Genomic DNA, 17,643 nt, shown 5'->3' on the forward strand with positions numbered 1-17,643 from the left:
TTAGCTTGACACAAATATATTGTGAGTTAAGTATTAAAGGAAATTAGCAATCATTCAGGATTCTTCACTTAACAGTGTATAATGCAACTGCTGCAGCACCACCGATTAACAGTTTGATAGCATGAGAATACTGATCCCTGTCTCATTCCAATAATATAATAAATTGCTTATACGTTGTTTTTTTTTTTTGTTTGTTTGTTTGTTTGTTTTACAGTCTATACAGACTTTATATATATATATTTTTATTATTATTATTTATTTATTTATTTATTTATTGTTATAAGTAGTGGTGATGTTCGTTATGTGAAAATGGGGAAAAGGGGTGTGCCTGCCCTACAAGGGCATTTATGCTGATCGTATTTGATAATTTGAGGCAGGAACCTTTACTGACAGCAGAGGGCAACATAGTAAATAAACATCAGTGAATAAAACCAAAAGCATTTACTTAAAAATCGCAGGTTTTCTGCTGTAATTGAGAATGACCCCCACCACGCACCCGTACATTTGCTGCAGAGCCGACCAGAACTATTAACCTTTCACAAACACATTTTAAACGCTCAGTGTAGAATGCATATGAAAGCGCTGCGGTGTTTATTTAAAACACGTTTACTGCTTAATCTGGTATATGCAACGCAGGTACCCGTCACCGCGTGCAGTAAGATTTATAACCCCTTTTTTTTTTTAATCTCCTTTTCTCTCGGGGGCCGGCACAGGAGCTCACCCCCCGGCCGCCCGCTCGCTAAGATGGCGGAGGCGCGGCGCAGGAAGCGGGAGGGCTCCGCCATGTTGCGGAGCGGCGCGGAGGTAATGGCGCCGGCGGTGGTGCCGGGGTAGGGGCCGAGGGCTCTTTTTGTTCCACCGGAGCAGCCTTCGCCTTCCGCGGCAGCACCGGGGAGATGCTTCCCCGGCTCCTGGGGCTGGGGGTGAGGTCGGGGGAAGGGGTGAGACCCAGTGGGAGCAGGCGGCGGGGGGTCCCGCAGTGCCCTGAAATGGCGCCGCAGAGCGGGCGGGATGGGGCAGCCGCGTACCTCGCCGCTGCCACCACCCCCGGGGGACACAAAGCGGCTCCTTCGTCCTGGGGCTGCTCTGTTCCTTAGTGCTGGTGTCCTTTGGGGCACTGTGTTCGGTGAGGTGGCGGTATTAAGGGCTCTAGAGGCCAAAGGGGAGAGGGTGAAGGATGGGGACTGAGCAACGCAGCCGTGTGCAGCCTAAAGCGAGGTGGGCGTGAGGAGCAGGCGTGAGGGGTGGTGTTTGAATTGGGATAAAACCCAAAAAACGTAGTTAGTGTACCCCTGTGTGGTGTTTGGGAGCATGATCACAGTTGAAGTGGGCCACCCGTTTTATGGGAGCACTTGCAGAAAAGTTGGCATTCAGATTTCCGTCTCGTGGCTTATGCTGGTGTGTGGTGGCCAGGTTACAGTGATGGTAGCTGGCTGCTGGCATCCCTAGAGCGACTCCAAACCTCCTTGAATAAGCTGTCACCTGCTGCTGCCTTCTGCAACAGGCGAATGTCTCAGCTGGTTTCATATAAATGCGTAAGGCTGGCCTGCTTCTCTCAGCTGTTGTAGGCCCCCTACTGATTTATATCATACACACCTATAATTCTTAACGTAGAAATCGCAGGATGGATATCACTAATGGTAGTGTTGTGGGTGCCATTTTTTAGGTATTTGTCTCCATGCAGTGGTTGACTAGAGATGAGTCAAATGTCAGCACAAATTGAGAAAGGAATTAGAGAATTCACCCTTCTCAATGTAGTCTTGTTTTTAATAATAAAATACCTAAAAATCCATTTCATTTCAAGGGTATTTCATATCTTATTTCAGTCAGTACATGTCAAGTGTCCAGATCAAGACTCTCAAATGTTTAGGCTTTATCACATAGTTCAGCAGAAGGAATTTTAGTGGGTGCTAATAATATTTTACAAATACTCTTTGTTAATAACATTTTTTTTTTCTTTAAATCAATCAGGAACATGTTCCTTTGGATGTAGAAAAGTAGTAAATTTTTTTTGTTTTGTTTTTAAAGGGAAAAGGTTATATCATTTCTGAGTGGAAAACCTGTAAAAGAATGATAAAGCGGTATCTAATGGAATTGTGTCCTTAACAGCTGAATAAGAAACGGAAATATTATCAAGCTGAGACTTAACAAGAAACTGAATGTTAGAGCCAGTACAAAGTCTGTGTTTATCTGATAAATGATCAGAAAAAGCAGTCATTCGCAAAAGTGCATAAAACAGATTTTTATTGCTTACGTGTCCTGTTCTTATACTACTTTGTCGGTACATTTTGCCATAAAAAGACAATGCAGACTGAACATTTACTTTTGCTTGTACTGTGCTGGAATTGAAGTCGTTGCTAGCTCTGTGATTAAGAATAATCTTAAAGCTTTTTTGGCAAGGAAATGCATATTCTAGAGAAAGAATTGCTTGTTCTTTCCAAACATTATTCATATTTTGTTTCTAAAGTATTAAATGAACAAATCAAATGTACTTTGCATAGATAGGTTTTGTGGTAAGTATATTTTTTACTTGTTGATTTAGGCTCCTGTCTGCAAGCCAGTGTGTCTTGTTGGACACCTCTGCCAGTGCAGAAGCTTACGAAAAGGTGGGGAAGCTTTGCTTAGACTGAGGCTGTGCAGGTTTAAAATCTGTGGGTCTGCAAGAGAATAATAACAGTATTTGTGGAGACTGAAAAAGAAGTAGATGAACAAGAATGTCAGATGAGGTGTGCCAGCTCTAAATCTGCAGCTCACAACCAATTCTTCACTTCACTGGAAGGTTTTAAAAAATCACAACTGATTCTACCAAAGCAAGAGGACAAGAAATTCACAAGGAAGTTAGAAAATGGTGAAGCAAAGCTCTGCTATTGGGCAGGATCATGAGAGTTAATGTTACTGTCATCATTAGATGTGAACAGGGAAAGCACGGTCAGTCTTTAGGAGTTCTACAGAATGCTCAAAACTTTAATTTTGTCAAGTAGTGATTTGTGGAGCCATGTTGTATGTGGCAGTGTTATCTTTCTGTAAAAAACAAACACATAAACTAGCCATCCTTGCTATGAAGGAAAGATGTGACCACTAGAGATTACAGACTCAAAATGAACAAATAAATAAATATGGGATAGGCCCACCTTAGTGTGTTAGAGATTTTGAATTATGATTTCCTAATGTTTGGAGGACAGCATTATGAATGTGTCTTCTGCACAGGCATGAAATGGAGGGAGTAGTCCAGATGTCTGATACAATCCCAAAGATAGCAAGAGGGAGAGAGCTTCATGAACTGGAACTGTTAGCATTACCTATATGTACAATCAGCCAATATAGTCAATGCGTTTTGAAGAAAACAGCTTACTTTTGGAAGATGTTGCAGCCTTGCTGGAATTGTTCTGCTGGTTTGCTGTCCAAAGTGATTAGAATTTGGATGTGATTGCTTGCATCCATCCAGATGAATAGTTTAGGAGACTAACGGTGTTTAATTAAATTAGAGAGTTAATAAACTATGTCACTAAGCTGCTTCAATTATGTTGGTATTTTCTGGTACGTTTCTTAAGTGATGAAAAAATGCTTACAGCATCCTCTTGCTGTGGAAAAATGGCAAAATATCATTCTTCATATTGTCTTACAAATATTATAGTAATGATAAATTCTTTTTATTTTGAAGTCTGTTAATATTGGAAAAAACAATGTTAGGAAATGAAATAATCATTTCACGAAGCGCAAGTAAATACTTCCACACAGTGAAGGTTTGGCTGGGTACTAACGCAGGTGATGTTATCAGCAAGGTATAGGCATTTTCTTCGTGTCCCATGGTAAACTTTGTTCTTTAGAATGGAGTTGCGTTGTGAAGATGCCAAATGTACTTGTAACAATCCTGTGCTTTTTTTTTTTTTTTTTTTTTGCATGAAAAGATGATAAACTATACTGTGTAGGTTGTAAGAGACTCTGTTAATTTATTATTGTATGAATTGTAAAAAAAAAAAAAAAAAAAAAAGTATAACCCTTTTAAAGCAAAGGGCTTAGACTTTTTGAAGGTTAATTAACACAAAACACATATGTCATAATCTGTGTCCCTAGGTAGTATTGATTCACGTTTGAATCGTCTGCTTCAATTTCATTCACCATTTTTCTTTTCCTATATATACCTGTCACTTGTGGCCAAAATAATAGTCATGTCTTGAAAATATATCCCATTTGTCCACAGACTGACTTCTGAGCTGCTGGAAGCGCCAGCAGGGGAGAGAATAAGCGCACCAGTGAACGCAGCAAGGACCTCGTACAGGCAAGAGGTGGAAAAGGGCCAAGAAAAAGGTATTCCTCTGCCAGTTTTGGTACAGCTTTATCATAGAGACTTGGAAAAAACAGACAACACCTGGAAAATTGGCGTGACCTTGTATCCAAACCGGAGAGTGTAATTTATAATAAAATTAGTTAAGTCTGAAAAATCATGTGACTGTAGATGAGAGAAACCACGTGTCTCTTTATGTGAAGTGGTGCCAATCTTAAAGCAAAAGGAAGCTCATGTTGTTTGCTTGTAATTTCAATTGAAGTAATTAATGACAAATCTCTCTGAGGTATACAAACATTCTGTTGTTTCCCTAGTGACTCATAATGCTTCAGAATACATTCTGAACCTGCATAGCTGTCCTATTGTGAAGATCAGCTGCTACCTCCACTTGATACCGAATTCTGACATTTTTTAACTCCTTAGGAATATTCTATTAAAAGGAACAACTGTATTAACAGAAATTAAGATTTTTGGATCAGTGGAATAATTAGTTACCTGTAACATTTAGCACAGCAGCATCTCGATTAGGGTGTGTGCTTCCGTGGCAGCATCAGCTGGAACTCCCAGAACACAAAAGAGCTGTAGCTGTTAAATTCATGAATTAAATTCCAGCTAGTTCTTGCCTGTGAGAAGAGTAATTGTTATTATTCATCCGGTGTAGCCGTAGTATTCTAAGTCTTTTTCTGAGCTCCAGCTTATATATATAGATACTGAAGTTGATCAAAGCTAGTGGCTAAGCAGTTTGAGGGCTGCAGCTTTTCTTTTCTCATTAAATCCATGCGTGTTTGTTTCATTATATCAGAAAAATGTGCTGATGAGTCTCTTGTCCCTGAGGCTTGGTAACTTCATTAAGCAGTCTATTGATTTTTCTTTTATTATTATTTTAAGGAAATAAAATTATTTTTTAGTTAAAATTGAGGGGTTCTAGGAGAAACAACTCCAGATAGGGATCAAAAAATTACCTTTTAAGAGGCTGCATCATCACATGAATGCAGTGTGCTCTGCCCTTTCTCCCTGTAATCTCCCTCTCTTGGAGGAAAGCCTGAGAGAATGGGTCCAGTGGGCAAAATAGAGGGTAGACACAGGTTATAGCTCCAGACCAGTTAAGAGTACTGTTGCTCAGTCACTGGTGTAGACGATGCAGAACAAGACTACTGCTCTGTCAGACTACTTTTTATTATTCACATGCTCTTATACTAGCTGTTGTCCTGGAAAATGTATTGAAAACATGTTTTACATAGTATTTTCAGTTAATTTTCTCTTCCCTTTTTTCCTCACTGTGGTTCTACTCCATGTGCAAGTGCAGCAGAGATTTTGGGGGAATGATTTTGCAGTGTTTCTGAGCTCATGTACTCCACTTCTACTAGACCAGTGACCAAAAGGTGGCTGTCTTAGTCAGTGAACTGTCATTTATTGGATTGTCATGGACATCTGGCAATAGCACTGCTGTATTATTTCAATTATTATTGGATTAAGTCTGCTTTATTCATGTGGCTTTGCATTGGAGATGGATTTCTGTATAGTTCTTTATAGTCTTTGGGGTGGGAGGCAGTCCTGCTGAGAGGCAGGAAGAGCGCTGATTTTTGCCAAGATGAAATAAAAGCCCCGGAAAATGATTTATTGGTGACATCTTTGATATCTGCTTTCCTGCTGTAGATGAGATGAAGGAATGTTTTGGGGTCTGGGGGTTGGCTCTGAGATTTCTCTGGATTCCTCTTAGGCTCCAAGTTTAAAATAGCATTTGATCATTGTCATTGTTTATAGGGAATTTAGGTTGCCCAAGGCAAAAAATATGGTACCAGGACCAGGTGCAGTGCACCGTCTCTGCTCTAACATTGACCGTGTCATTTTGCAGAAAATTAGTTGCACTGTTAGGAGTACTTGGCTGCTTCTGATCTTTGTCTTGGCTGTGATCCCAATTTTCTTGCAATTGCATAGAATTCCTCCGGCAAAGAATCATCTACGCTTCGGGTTGGGGTAAGGGAGAAGAGGACTGGTGCTCAGCCTGCTCTGCCCTTCCAGGGTGTTCATCTACACTTACGTGGATGCCTTTGGGGTTTGTCTTAGTGCAGCCAACTCCTGCTGGTAAACCAAGGTGAAGTAGGTGACGCATTTCAAACCTGAGGTAGTCTGTAGGTTTTTTTTTCCTCCTTGGAAGCAAACTGACTTAAAAGGTCTTTATTGATCACTGTCATTTGTTCCTGTGTACACAAGTGACTCATGCCATGCAGTCAGTGTGAGAGGTCCTAAGGATTTGGCAAGTACCTCATCAGCACGGTATTACAGAGTCTAATTGTAAACACGAGCCAGTCTCTACCTTGTTCAGTAGACACTTGAAATTCAAACAGATGTTCTCCTGCTTTGCTAAAGTTAGGCAGGATGGAAATACCTTGTGTAGTTGTCAGAGAGATGGGGATGTTTATTTTGTACAGCACAAGATTGCAATGTTAGCATTCAGACTTCTGTTCTTGCACCTCTGCAGTACCAAAAAATCATGATGAATTTTGTGACACCAGGAAAAGAACATTGCTGTCTGCTCACCTTTTCCTTGGATTTCTTACCTCTTGGTACTAGGAAGACAGCAGAACACTGACTATGTGATTCAGTTAATTTTACCAATGTTTGTTGAGCAGCATTTGCCAAATAGCATTAAATCAGGTAGGGAAGTGGCCTAATTCTAAATTTTAAAAATGTTGAATGAAGGAGCAGTGTGCAGGGCAGACTAGATGAGGGATGCACCTTTTCTGTCCTTTCCGTGTCCTGGCACCTTTGGACATACTCTTTGTTTTCCAAATTTAGGCAAATAGGTACCCTAAAAATGTGAGGTTTCCTGAAGGTCATAAGGAAATAGTTTTCCCTTTTTCCTTACAGTCTGGATTTCCTCATTATGCACGTTTTCACAAGACTGCATGGGTTTGCTATACTACAGCTCCCTCAAGTGGTAAAATATTTTCCCATTTAAAACTGCAGCTCACTTTCTGTGAAACACTTGCTCTCTTTTCAAAAGGTGTTGAGGCTTTCTCCAACTTCCTCTTTATTCTGCCCTTTCTTTCCTCAGATGTTGAAAACTACGAACTGTGGGGTTATCAGTGGAGCAGAGCAGTGGGTGAAAGGGCTATGACAGTGCTCTTTGTTCAGCACCTGACCTGCTGAACCAGCTTGGGCAGGACATTTCACTGTATAAGCTTCAATTTTGTCATCTGCGAACTAGGGAGAATGATGAATATTTGTAGATGAACTAGAGTTGTTTTAAACGTTAATTCCTTTTTTTTTTTTTTTTTTAAATAACTTTTCTTTCAAACAATGCTTTTGTGTATCTGACATTGAAAATACCAATCCCTTGACAGCAGGCAGCAGCCTGTCTGCTGTCATCTGTTTGCTGTCTTGCTACAAAGCATCAAAACCCTGTTACACAGCAGAAACATCAGTGTTCAACATCAGGAACAGGAGTGTGATAAGAAGGAGGTCAGGCTTGTTCTCCTTTGGTTCACAGTGAATTTGTGCTACAAAATTCACTCTGGTATTACCCCCGCACCAGTAATTCTTTGTTTATCCCTGTAAGAACGTGAAAAGTAAGTTTACTACAGTTGTCTGAGGGAATCTTGTTGTACTTTGATTCTGTAAGTGGAAGAGGTCCTAGACATCGTGTATTAATGTGAAATGCTATGCAGGGTTCACGGAGTTCAGAAAGAGTCCTACCTCATCCTTCAACAGCCTGAAGCTGTAAAACAAACAACCTTTATATGTTCTTTGTAAGATCATAGATCAGTAATCTGTTTAATTTCTGATCGTGTAAAAATAATGCTCGCTGTCAGTCTTAGTGATTAAAATGGATTAAAATCCAGTTGCTGCTTGATTTGGAGCAACAAATAAACATTTTTTTCTCACTACACTGTCTTTTAATTTGGAAACAAAACTAAAATTTATGATTGAGTAGATAAGGTAGTGTTTTATAAGTATGTATCACTTTTCATCCTAAAGTATTTTAAAGTCCTTTGCAAAACAGCTGTACTCAGCAAAGCCAGTGACATTCAAAGAATGCTTACCCCCTAGAAGCCTTACCATTTTTCATTAATAAAGACATATTTATTGTTTACTTAGTGATTTCCCTGCTGGCTGTTGCTTGGGTTTCTGTCAGTTGCCAATGAATATTCCACTCCATCGGAGTTGTTAATTACAGATTTCAATTCTCTTCTTGTCACATATTTTGATGACTTATTCTTTCTTTTATGTAGCTTTGCTGAATAGGGGAGTCATTTAGTTCTCTGCTATTTTTCATATGTGTTGAGGAAAGCATTTCCTCAGAACTGATTGTTTTGACATAAATGTGAGTAGTCTATTAAGTAGTTGAATTTCCCAAATTAGTTTTTAATCATTTTTCATATTTTCATGCCCATATTATATTTTCAGTTTGTTTAACTGCTGCTTACTTGAATTTAATGTCGCATAAACTTCAAAAAGTACACACATGACTACAAAGATCTTAAAATTTCTACGAATTTAATTACTGCTGTAGTGTGCATGCACAGAAAAAGTTTTAACATAGACTGTGTATACCACATTTAATCTAAATCAAAGCAACCTTTTGTATATCTATTACAGGGTTAAAAAACAAAACAAACGTACCTGGTTCTCTTAGATCTGCCTACTAGAAAAAAATACATCATACTGTGGGGTAATGAATTAGCGTACGTCAGCTCCTTCTGAATAGCTGTGTGTGTCCATAGCTAAGTGTCAGGTAATTCAGTGTGATGTGTGGCAGCAAGCTGAGCTCTCGCTGCACGTGCCGCTGTGTGGGCTCCAGCTGCCCTCAGAGGCTTTGTGGCAGTCACCCCTTCTGAAAGTGACTGCCAGTGGCCGTAGAGCTGAAGGAAGCTTTTTCAGCCTTACAGTTTACCTGTGTGCAATTAGCCGCAGAAGTGGGCATGTCTTCACCTCGCCACCCTGCTGGGCTGCTGAGGGTCAGGTGCATGAACATGAGCAAGGACTACTACCAAAAAGCAGCTGATACTGACCTCACATGGCATTTGCTATATACAGATCCTCACCTGCACTATTAGAGAAGGAACTTTTATGAAGCATACTTCTCAGTGAAAGATAAAATACCACACCTTTGTCACAGGGTAAAAGAGTATGTGTGGCCAAATTATCACCAGAGCACTTTGTGCGTAGTAATTTTGCATGTTTGAAGCTGTTGATACAGTAAGTGGGAGGTAGGGGAGCTCTGCAGCACCACAGCTTTATATAACAGGCTCCTATCCATGTGGCTCTTCCTCACTGTAAATACGTGCCGGTGGAGTAAGACTGAAGATAAACCAAAATAAAAGGCATGGCTTTTACTAACCTGCGTACCAAATACTAGATGTAGAGATTTCATGAGCCATCTTGCATTTGGGTAAGTGTACTTTATGCTATGTGTAGCACAATACACTATGTATATTAATAGGTACAAACACTGAAGAAAATTACATTTAAGGCACGTTAGAAGGAGCAGAGCTGAATCTAAGGCACAGGGCAATCACACTGACTGAGTATGCAAGTGTACCTGCCTCTGCCCTAGGTCGGATGAAAAACAGTATATGCCAGCAGATCATTGACTAATAACGTCAGCTGCTTAGTGTTTGGGAGACAGGAGGGAGCTGTCCTGCTGAAATGGTGGCTACCCTGCAAAAAAACAACTCTTCCACTCTCACAAGTTCTACGTGGCTGGTCAGATGAGACAGGATGCAAGTCTATGTGCTTTTCAGTATGGCAATGCATAGAGTTCAGCTAGTGTATTTGAATAATGTATCCTGTTTCTGAAACTACTTTAGCAAATCAGTTTCTGTTATAGCTGTTATTGAGGTCTCATGGGACTTCAAAATGTCAGGCAAGAACGAGCTGTTTAAAGACAGGGTAAGTACTAGCAGAGAGCACTCACCGTGGAGGTCAGGTTGGTCTGTAGTTTGTGCTTACAGAAACACAATGAAGGTTTATGCTCTCCGTCTCTCTCTCCTTTTATTTTTTTTGTGGAGCTCCAAGGCCCTGCCTAAAGCTTGAACGTATTTCTGGCACACACAGAACAAGTCAGCTAGCCCAGTAGTCATTGAAAGCAGCAGGGCGTGCAAATTATCTACCCGTCTCTCTTTTCCCTCCTCTTCCCTCATTCTCAGGAGATTTCATCATGGAAACAGTGATGGTGCAAGACATCTGCTTATGGGCTCCTTTGAATGTGCACGTGTGTAGCTGGCCTCCTATCAGTCTCTAACTGCAAGTGGCGTTTTGTAGAGCAGAATCAGGATGTATTCAGCTTCAGCCACTGGCTTGTAGGTGTCGCTGTTTTTGAGCTGCCCGGCCTTGATTGTCAAACTGTAACGTGATGACAGAGCTAGCAAGGGAAAGGGCAACAACGAGGACCTGTTAAAAGTTTACTAGGCTGATTTGCCTCTCTGCTAGCAGCTGTAACGAGAAGCTTTTGGAAGAAAGATAACACATGATCGCTTGCATAACAAGTGAAAGGTTGAGTTATTGCTGAGGCTCGTGGGTCACGGAGGAACAGAATGTGGTTTGGGGCTTAAGATCCACTGAGTTACGTCAGTCTCACTTGCTTAACCGTGCTGCAGAGTAGCCACAAACCATAGCTTGGTAGCTCCCAGTATAATGTGTTCAGCTCCTTACTGTTTGTTAAGAAATTCCTCATGCGGAGTTATGGTGGTCTTTGAAGTTCCTCAGGAGGCCTGAAAAGTGACATCTTCAGCAGGTGCTTGAACAAGTTACTTAGCTCAGTATTTTTTAGTCAGATACCATTCCCGCGTTAGCTGGTTAATTTTACTCTTTTGAAGTAACATAGCTTTGCTCCACGTGGCTTCCTACTCCAAATTAGTCTTCTAATGCCAACACCTGTTTGGTTGATTTTAACTAAAGAAGAACTATGAGGAACCAGATGGAAATATGTTTGTTGTATTAAAAACTAAATGATAGCCAAACATCTCAGTACTTAGTGTAATGATTGGTGAAAAAATCTTGCCAAATTAAGGTATGGTCACAGGGATAACTGATTTAAAATAAATAGAACAAAAAACACTGTGGATTTTCTGGACTCCCCTTTTCCTGATACTCTGTACCATTGCAGCTTGTGCTGAGTTTGTAGTCGGATGCTTGGAAACAGTGAAAAGTAGAAAAAGATGTTTATATGCAGGTTCCCAAATGTTAAGACATACATCATGTTTTTTCTGAGAAGGATTATTTTGCATATGAATTCTGGAAGGATGGCAGCAATCATCTCCCTTGGTTTGGGGTAAACTTTCAGGTCACTGCAACTTTCAGATTAAATTAGTGCAGTGTTTACTTACAAGTCTGCCCTTGGAGATTATCAGGAGGCTAGTACAGAATGTGTTCAGCAGTGTGAGGACATGATGTTGTTCAAATAGCTGCTACAGCAGAAGGCCTCAGACGTGATTTTTAATAGACCTAATTTTTCATAGGTTTTGAATTTGTGTGATGGAAAAACAAACATTCTCCAAAATCAGCATTTTCAGTAAACACAATTTGTTGACACCAATACTGTGAAAACCCTAGTCCTATTTTTATTATTTTGTTTGTAAAGAGGGTGAGATACATTGCCTATAAAGACTTGGGAGGGGAAATATTTGGTAACATTTTAAACATCAACAAGTGTTCATCTGGTGCCTTTACTGAAAAATACAAAGTTTCAGAACTCACTGATCCTTGGTAGGCCACTGGTACGAGTCTGCTAATGCATGAAACGCTGCAAAATCCACCTGTAATCTCAAATGGCAGGGTGGTCGTGTAGTTACCTGTCTCTTTGCACCAGTTGCCAATCTCCTGGTGTGTGTAGTTTGACAAATGTCTTATTATTCTGTCAGTGTCTTGGTGTGATTTTTGGCAAAACACTTTGGTTATTCCTTAAAAATTATCGTCATGCCCTACTTTTAAAACTACTAACTCTGCCTCATCAGAAGTCCCTGGTCTCTTCTTTCTGCCAGTGTTTTCCTTGCATGTGTTAGACTTGCATGCCTGCGTGCACTTGCCCAGGACCCAGCTTCCTCTGTGCTCTGCATTTGCTCTGCAAACTCCACTGTACACCATTTCAAGGGAAAGTTGGCAAACAGTGATATTATGCAGATAAAATAGTGTCAAATAACATACAGGAAAAAAAAAACGCACTTGTGAGAATATAGAGAAAATGATTTAATAAATGTCATAACTGTAGTAAATGTGATTAAATATATATTTTTTTTGGCTTTCAGATTTAAAAATGTCTGACCAGAGAATTATTGTACACAGAGCCCATTGTATCGAGAAGCTACTCTCTGGGAACAATTTCCAAGATATTGAGGATCATCTTAAAGAGCTTGGAGATGTTGATATGACTGTTGAATATCTTCAGGGGACAGAAGTTACCAAGGCTGTATACAGAGTACTCAAGAGCTGCCCTTCAGTAGAGTTGAAGAAGAAAGCAAAGCAGCTATTGTCAAAGTGGAAAGCACTTTACAAGAATAACTGTGTTCAGTCAGTGCAAGTTAAGAAGCCAGTTTCTGGGAATGTAAAAGAGGAAACTGAACATCTCGGTGTGACTCCCAGAGAACAGTTGCTGTCTGAAGGGCCAAGTCAGCAGGAAGTATTAGGTGCTGCCCCTTCTCAAGTTTTGGTCCCGTCACAAACTGTTAAAAATGTGGTATGCAATGACTCAGAAGGCAGCTTGGAACAGCTCCCCCCTTTTGAGGAACAATGTATTGATAGCAAAGATTCTAAACCTCCTGTTAATGAAGCAAGCTTGCAGCAGGATCAAATGAGAGCTCTGAGGTGTAAATGTGCAGATCTTCTTTACAAAGCTATGAGTGATTCTGCCAAAGACAAAGAAGAAACTGATAAATGGCTAGAGCTATCTAAAGAAATCGAAGAACATGTTTTTGCTCTTCATTCTAAGAATGACAAGAAGTATAAAAATTGCATCAGAAGTAAAGTCTCTAACCTGAAGAACCCTAAAAATAGCCACTTAAAATGTAACCTTTTTTCAGGGACTTTGAGTCCAAAGGCTTTTGCTGAGATGACAGTGATGGAAATGGCCAGTGATGAACTGAAACAGCTCAGGGCCCTGTACACAGAGTCATCTGTGCAGGAACATCAGCTTCCACAAGTTATTAATGGCACTCAGACAAACAAAATAAAGTGTAGGCGCTGTGAGAAATTTGACTGTACTGTCACTATGATTGCCAGAGGAACTCTGTTTCTTCCAGGTTGGGTGCGAAACACAAATCCAGATGAACAAATGTTGACTTACGTTATTTGTAACGAATGTGGAGAACAATGGTATCACAGCAGATGGGTTTGTTTGTAAGGCTGTCCTGTCCTGTGGTGGTTTTACTCAGGTGGGCAGCCGAGTTTGTGGAGCAGGCCCCGGGCTGGAGCTGCAGCCCGCGGAGAGGAGCCCACGCAGGAGCAGGGGGTCTGTGGGGAGGTGCCGCCCACCCGTGGGGGACCCGTGCTGGAGCAGTTTGCTCCTGGGGGATGGATGGACCCCGTGGGACGGAGCTGTGTGGGAGCAGTGCTTGGAGAGCTGCTGCCTGTGGGCAGTCCCCGCAGGATCAGTTCACCAAGGACTGCATCCCATGGGAGGGACCCCACAGCACAGGGGACAGGAGTGACCGAGAAGGAGCAGCGGATAAGAAGTGGGCTCCATAACCCCCATTCCTCTGTTCCCCTGCACTGCTTGGGGAAAGGAGGTGGGAGAGGGCGAATAGGGGGAAGCTGTTTTTGGTTTCTTTCCTTTGTTTCTCACTTCTCTGGATTGTTACTAATTGGCAATAAATCTTACTACTATCTCCCTACTCTGAGTCTGTTTTGCCTGTTACAATAATTGTTGATCCCTGTCCTTATCTCAAACCTTGAGCTCCTTGCGTCATATTTTCTCCCTCTTCCTCTTTGAGGAGGGAGAGTGAAAGAGCTTCCGTGGTGGAACTCGGCTGCCCACCCGAGTAAAACCTCCACATGTCCCTCTTCAAGAAGTACTTGAGAGATGTTTATAAGAGAAGGTGTCTCTTGAAACCGCGTAATTTAAGATTTCATGTTGACACTTTGTAGTTGCAATTACAAATTGCAAAAAATGTTTTTAAAAAATTGCTAAGTTATTTTTGAAGATGCTCTGAACAAATGTGGTTTTTTTTTGGTTTTGTTCTTGTTTTTTTTTTTTAAGTATGTATTTTGGTGTGTTTAAAAAATCTATTACAAATGGTAACTCTGCAGCTAAGACTGGACTGTTCATTGGTAAGCCCATTAAAAATATTCCAAGTACTGCAGTTGTTCTTTCCCCAGGGTACTGTGTACTTGGAGTTTTCATTATCTTTAGCTGGAATTCTTTTGCAGAACGTAAATTTAGTTTACAGTAAACAGACTGTTTCCAAAGCTGCATTTCGCATACTTGTATGCAATGCAAAAAGTTCAGCATGGATTCAGCTCCTTAATTAAGTCACTTTTTGCAAGTGAGTGTGAGCTTATTAAGTTGTTTTGAGGAGTAATGTCCAAAAGGAAAAAAAGTAATGAAAAATGGAGTGTAAAAGAAGGCAGTTAGCAAATGGAAGCAAAAATGAACTTCCCCCTTATCTTTCTATATCTACTGGGAGAAAAATTAAAAATAAAAAAAAAAAAAAATTGCCAGTCTATCCATTTGAAGCTCAGATTTTCAATGTAAGACTGCACACGGGTTGTGGTTTAACCCTGGCAGGCAGCTAAGTACTACATAGCCACTCACTCACCTTCCACCAGTGGGATGGGGGAAGAAAATCAGAAGAGCAAAAGTTAGAAAATTCGTGGGTTGAGATAAAAAGTTTAATAAGAAAGCTTATTTTCTGAACTTAAGAGAACCACCCAAGTCCAGGTATATTTCACAGCTGTGTATGGATCTGTGGAAGACTGTTTATACCGTGTGTCCCAACTTCATGTATTTCATTATTTTTGACTTAAATGTTTACACGTTAGAGGAAATGGGTCTTGCAGTGAATCCTAATTTTCTGAGCACATGAATGTGTCAAGATGTGGGCTAAGAAAACACAGTGAAGAATGTCTGCACTGTCTGAGAAATGAGGGTCTTGCAGCAGAGCAGTATAACTGGTAGGAAACTTCATAATGAGTTTCCTTGTTGGGGTATGGTCTAGGAGGTGAAATGGGTCGATAAATTGCCAATGTCATGGTTGAGGCACAAAGGAAATTGTTTCAGTTCACCCTGTTGTATAAACACATTAAAACTGCATAGTTGGCTGTAAGGGAGTTATCTTTTACAAAAGCACAGCAGGCATTTTGCAGTTCAAGGCTAAACTCAGCAGCTGAGCAGAGAAACCTACCGAGTGACTTGCCAGAGGAGCTAGGGGCAGTTCCTGTGCACATCTATCCGTAAGGTGGCTGAGCCTTATCAGCACTTTGGTGGAGCTTTCCAGCCTAGTGACCTGTCAGAGAAAGGAGGTAGGGGCATGAGGTGAGAAAAACGTTGTTGGTGAATTAAAAAATGAAAAGAGAAAATGGGCTTTTATTTGTATATGACGAAAATGGTGTGCAACCTGATGTTAAAAGAGCTACTTAGAATTAATTGATTAAAAAAAAAATCCATTTTGTGAAATAAAGTGTTAATAGTTAACCTTCAGCAGTGTGATTAACTGTGGCATTACCTAGATTTTATTATGTGAAAATGTGTTTTGGTGGGATTGAACAAATATTAAAGCATTAGGACAGGCCCTCAACATTCATATATGTAACCAATCTTATATCTGACTTTGTCAGCACTTACACGAGCTGGAATTGATGATTATAAGTACTATTTTTTGGTTTCAGTAAAGCCATAGGCACAGAAATACTCCCGTAGTTCTCAGTAAGTGCAGAGCTCTCTGCAGCCACCCTGCAGGTCACGGTGCTGCTGAGCAGAGCTGGGCACCCACGCGGTGCTGTCCCAGAACCTCCTCCAGCAAGGGACTTGACTTTAGCCATGAGCAACGAACATGTGTAAATAATTTCTGCCTGCAGGTGGTTTTGAAGCCATTCCAGTAATGTACAGCTCATCCAAGGCTTGCCCTAGGGAAGGGAAAATGTTGCAAGGCCTGGCCAGTCTTTTTGTCAGAATAAATTTCAGCAGTAAGACAGTGTAGCTGTCCTACTGACTACATTTGTGGCATAACGTGTAACATTTTCTTTTGATCTGCCCGTCACTAAGTGTACAGTGCTAAGCTGTACACCCCAACACAACTGAGAAGGGGCCTTCCTTCTCAGTAACAATTGAACCTGATAGCTGTTTTTAACGGGACTTCGTAAAAACCTAGACATTAAAGTATGAAGAGTATATTTGTAAATTTTGTAAATGTCAGTAATTGTTATGAGAGTTTCTGTTCCTATTGGAAGAGCTGGAGGCCTTCTCTTTATTCAGGAGTTACCTAGTCTGTTTAAGCTGCTAGCGCCCAGTCAACACACCTTAAAGCCAGGCACAAAATAAGCCAGGGACAAGGAAGAGATCTGGTAGTCCTGGTGGAAAGGAAAAGGAAGTATTGGGAGGCAGGGAGAGTGAATGGGGTCCGTTGTTAAGTATGCTTAGGACACGCATAGGAAATGAGGCCTTGCTTGTTCCAGTGCTGCTGAAAAAAACTTGTCCAGGTTCAGTTTCACTTCATGCCTAGTTCACGTTGATAAGTGTGTGGCAAATCAGCATTTAACAGTCGATGAAACAATATAAACTCATGAATTATTTTATTATGTTCTTGATCATCTTACACATCTTATTTTCACCTAACAGAGTTCATTACTACTTCAGCCATTTTTTCCATCTGCGATTGTATCCTACCCTCATGACTGGAAAGGTTTCGTAGAAAGCAAGTGTCATGTGGTGTCATGTGCTGCTATATATCAGCATACTGTGCAGACGTGCAGTGTCAAATGTGAGAGAATTGTTCAGGTAAGTGATGCAGACTTTGTTCTTATTTAAAAAAGGTGCAGTCTCAGTTTCACTATGCAAAGTACTGCTCCAGGCTGCAGTTTGTCAATAGGTTATGTTGTCCCTTCCTAGATTGTGTAACTGCACAGGCTTAAAATGTTTGACTGGATAAGATTATATGCTTTGGCTCAAAATGGCTCTAAAAAGTCAACTTGCAATCACACAGCATGAGGGTCTGGGTTACTGAGTACAAGGAGTGTCAAGAGTCCCAAAACAAGACTAAGAAGACAGCTTTGAAAAGTGAGATTATTTTATGTTGTCGAAGTCTTCTCTTTTAAGTTTGTTCCTGATAGGGGAAGAAAAAAAAAAAGCTTTCAATTTCTTAAAGCAGAGACTATTATTTTTGGATTTTTGGTATGATGTTTGGCATATCCATGATGCTCCTCTA

The 17,643-nt window shown here is 40.7% G+C and overlaps 1 protein-coding gene across 3 annotated transcripts; it reads left to right on the plus strand.

The window, feature by feature from the left end:
* The first annotated feature begins 524 nt into the window (after positions 1-524).
* Positions 525-15,862, plus strand: TCEANC (transcription elongation factor A N-terminal and central domain containing). 3 transcript variants are annotated; one of them, XM_082784566.1, is made up of 3 exons: positions 525-804; positions 4,202-4,308; positions 12,535-15,862. In XM_082784566.1, the coding sequence occupies exon 3, from the start codon at positions 12,543-12,545 to the stop codon at positions 13,623-13,625; it is 1,083 nt and encodes a 360-aa protein (XP_082640692.1). In that variant the 5' UTR covers positions 525-804; positions 4,202-4,308; positions 12,535-12,542; the 3' UTR covers positions 13,626-15,862. The 3 variants fall into 3 exon arrangements, with proteins under 3 accessions (XP_082640692.1, XP_082640693.1, XP_082640694.1); XM_082784567.1 differs by lacking the exon at positions 525-804 and adding an exon at positions 1,022-1,126; XM_082784568.1 differs by lacking the exon at positions 525-804 and adding an exon at positions 2,587-2,606.
* Positions 15,863-17,643: the final 1,781 nt, after the last annotated feature.

This window comes from Aythya marila, assembly GCF_965140915.1.
Source record: "Aythya marila genome assembly, chromosome: 1".
Taxonomy (NCBI): domain Eukaryota; kingdom Metazoa; phylum Chordata; class Aves; order Anseriformes; family Anatidae; genus Aythya; species Aythya marila.

Excerpts from the sequence above, each read along its gene's own strand:
- TCEANC (XM_082784566.1), top strand. The coding sequence starts at position 12,543 with ATGTCTGACCAGAGAATTATTGTACACAGAGCCCATTGTATCGAGAAG.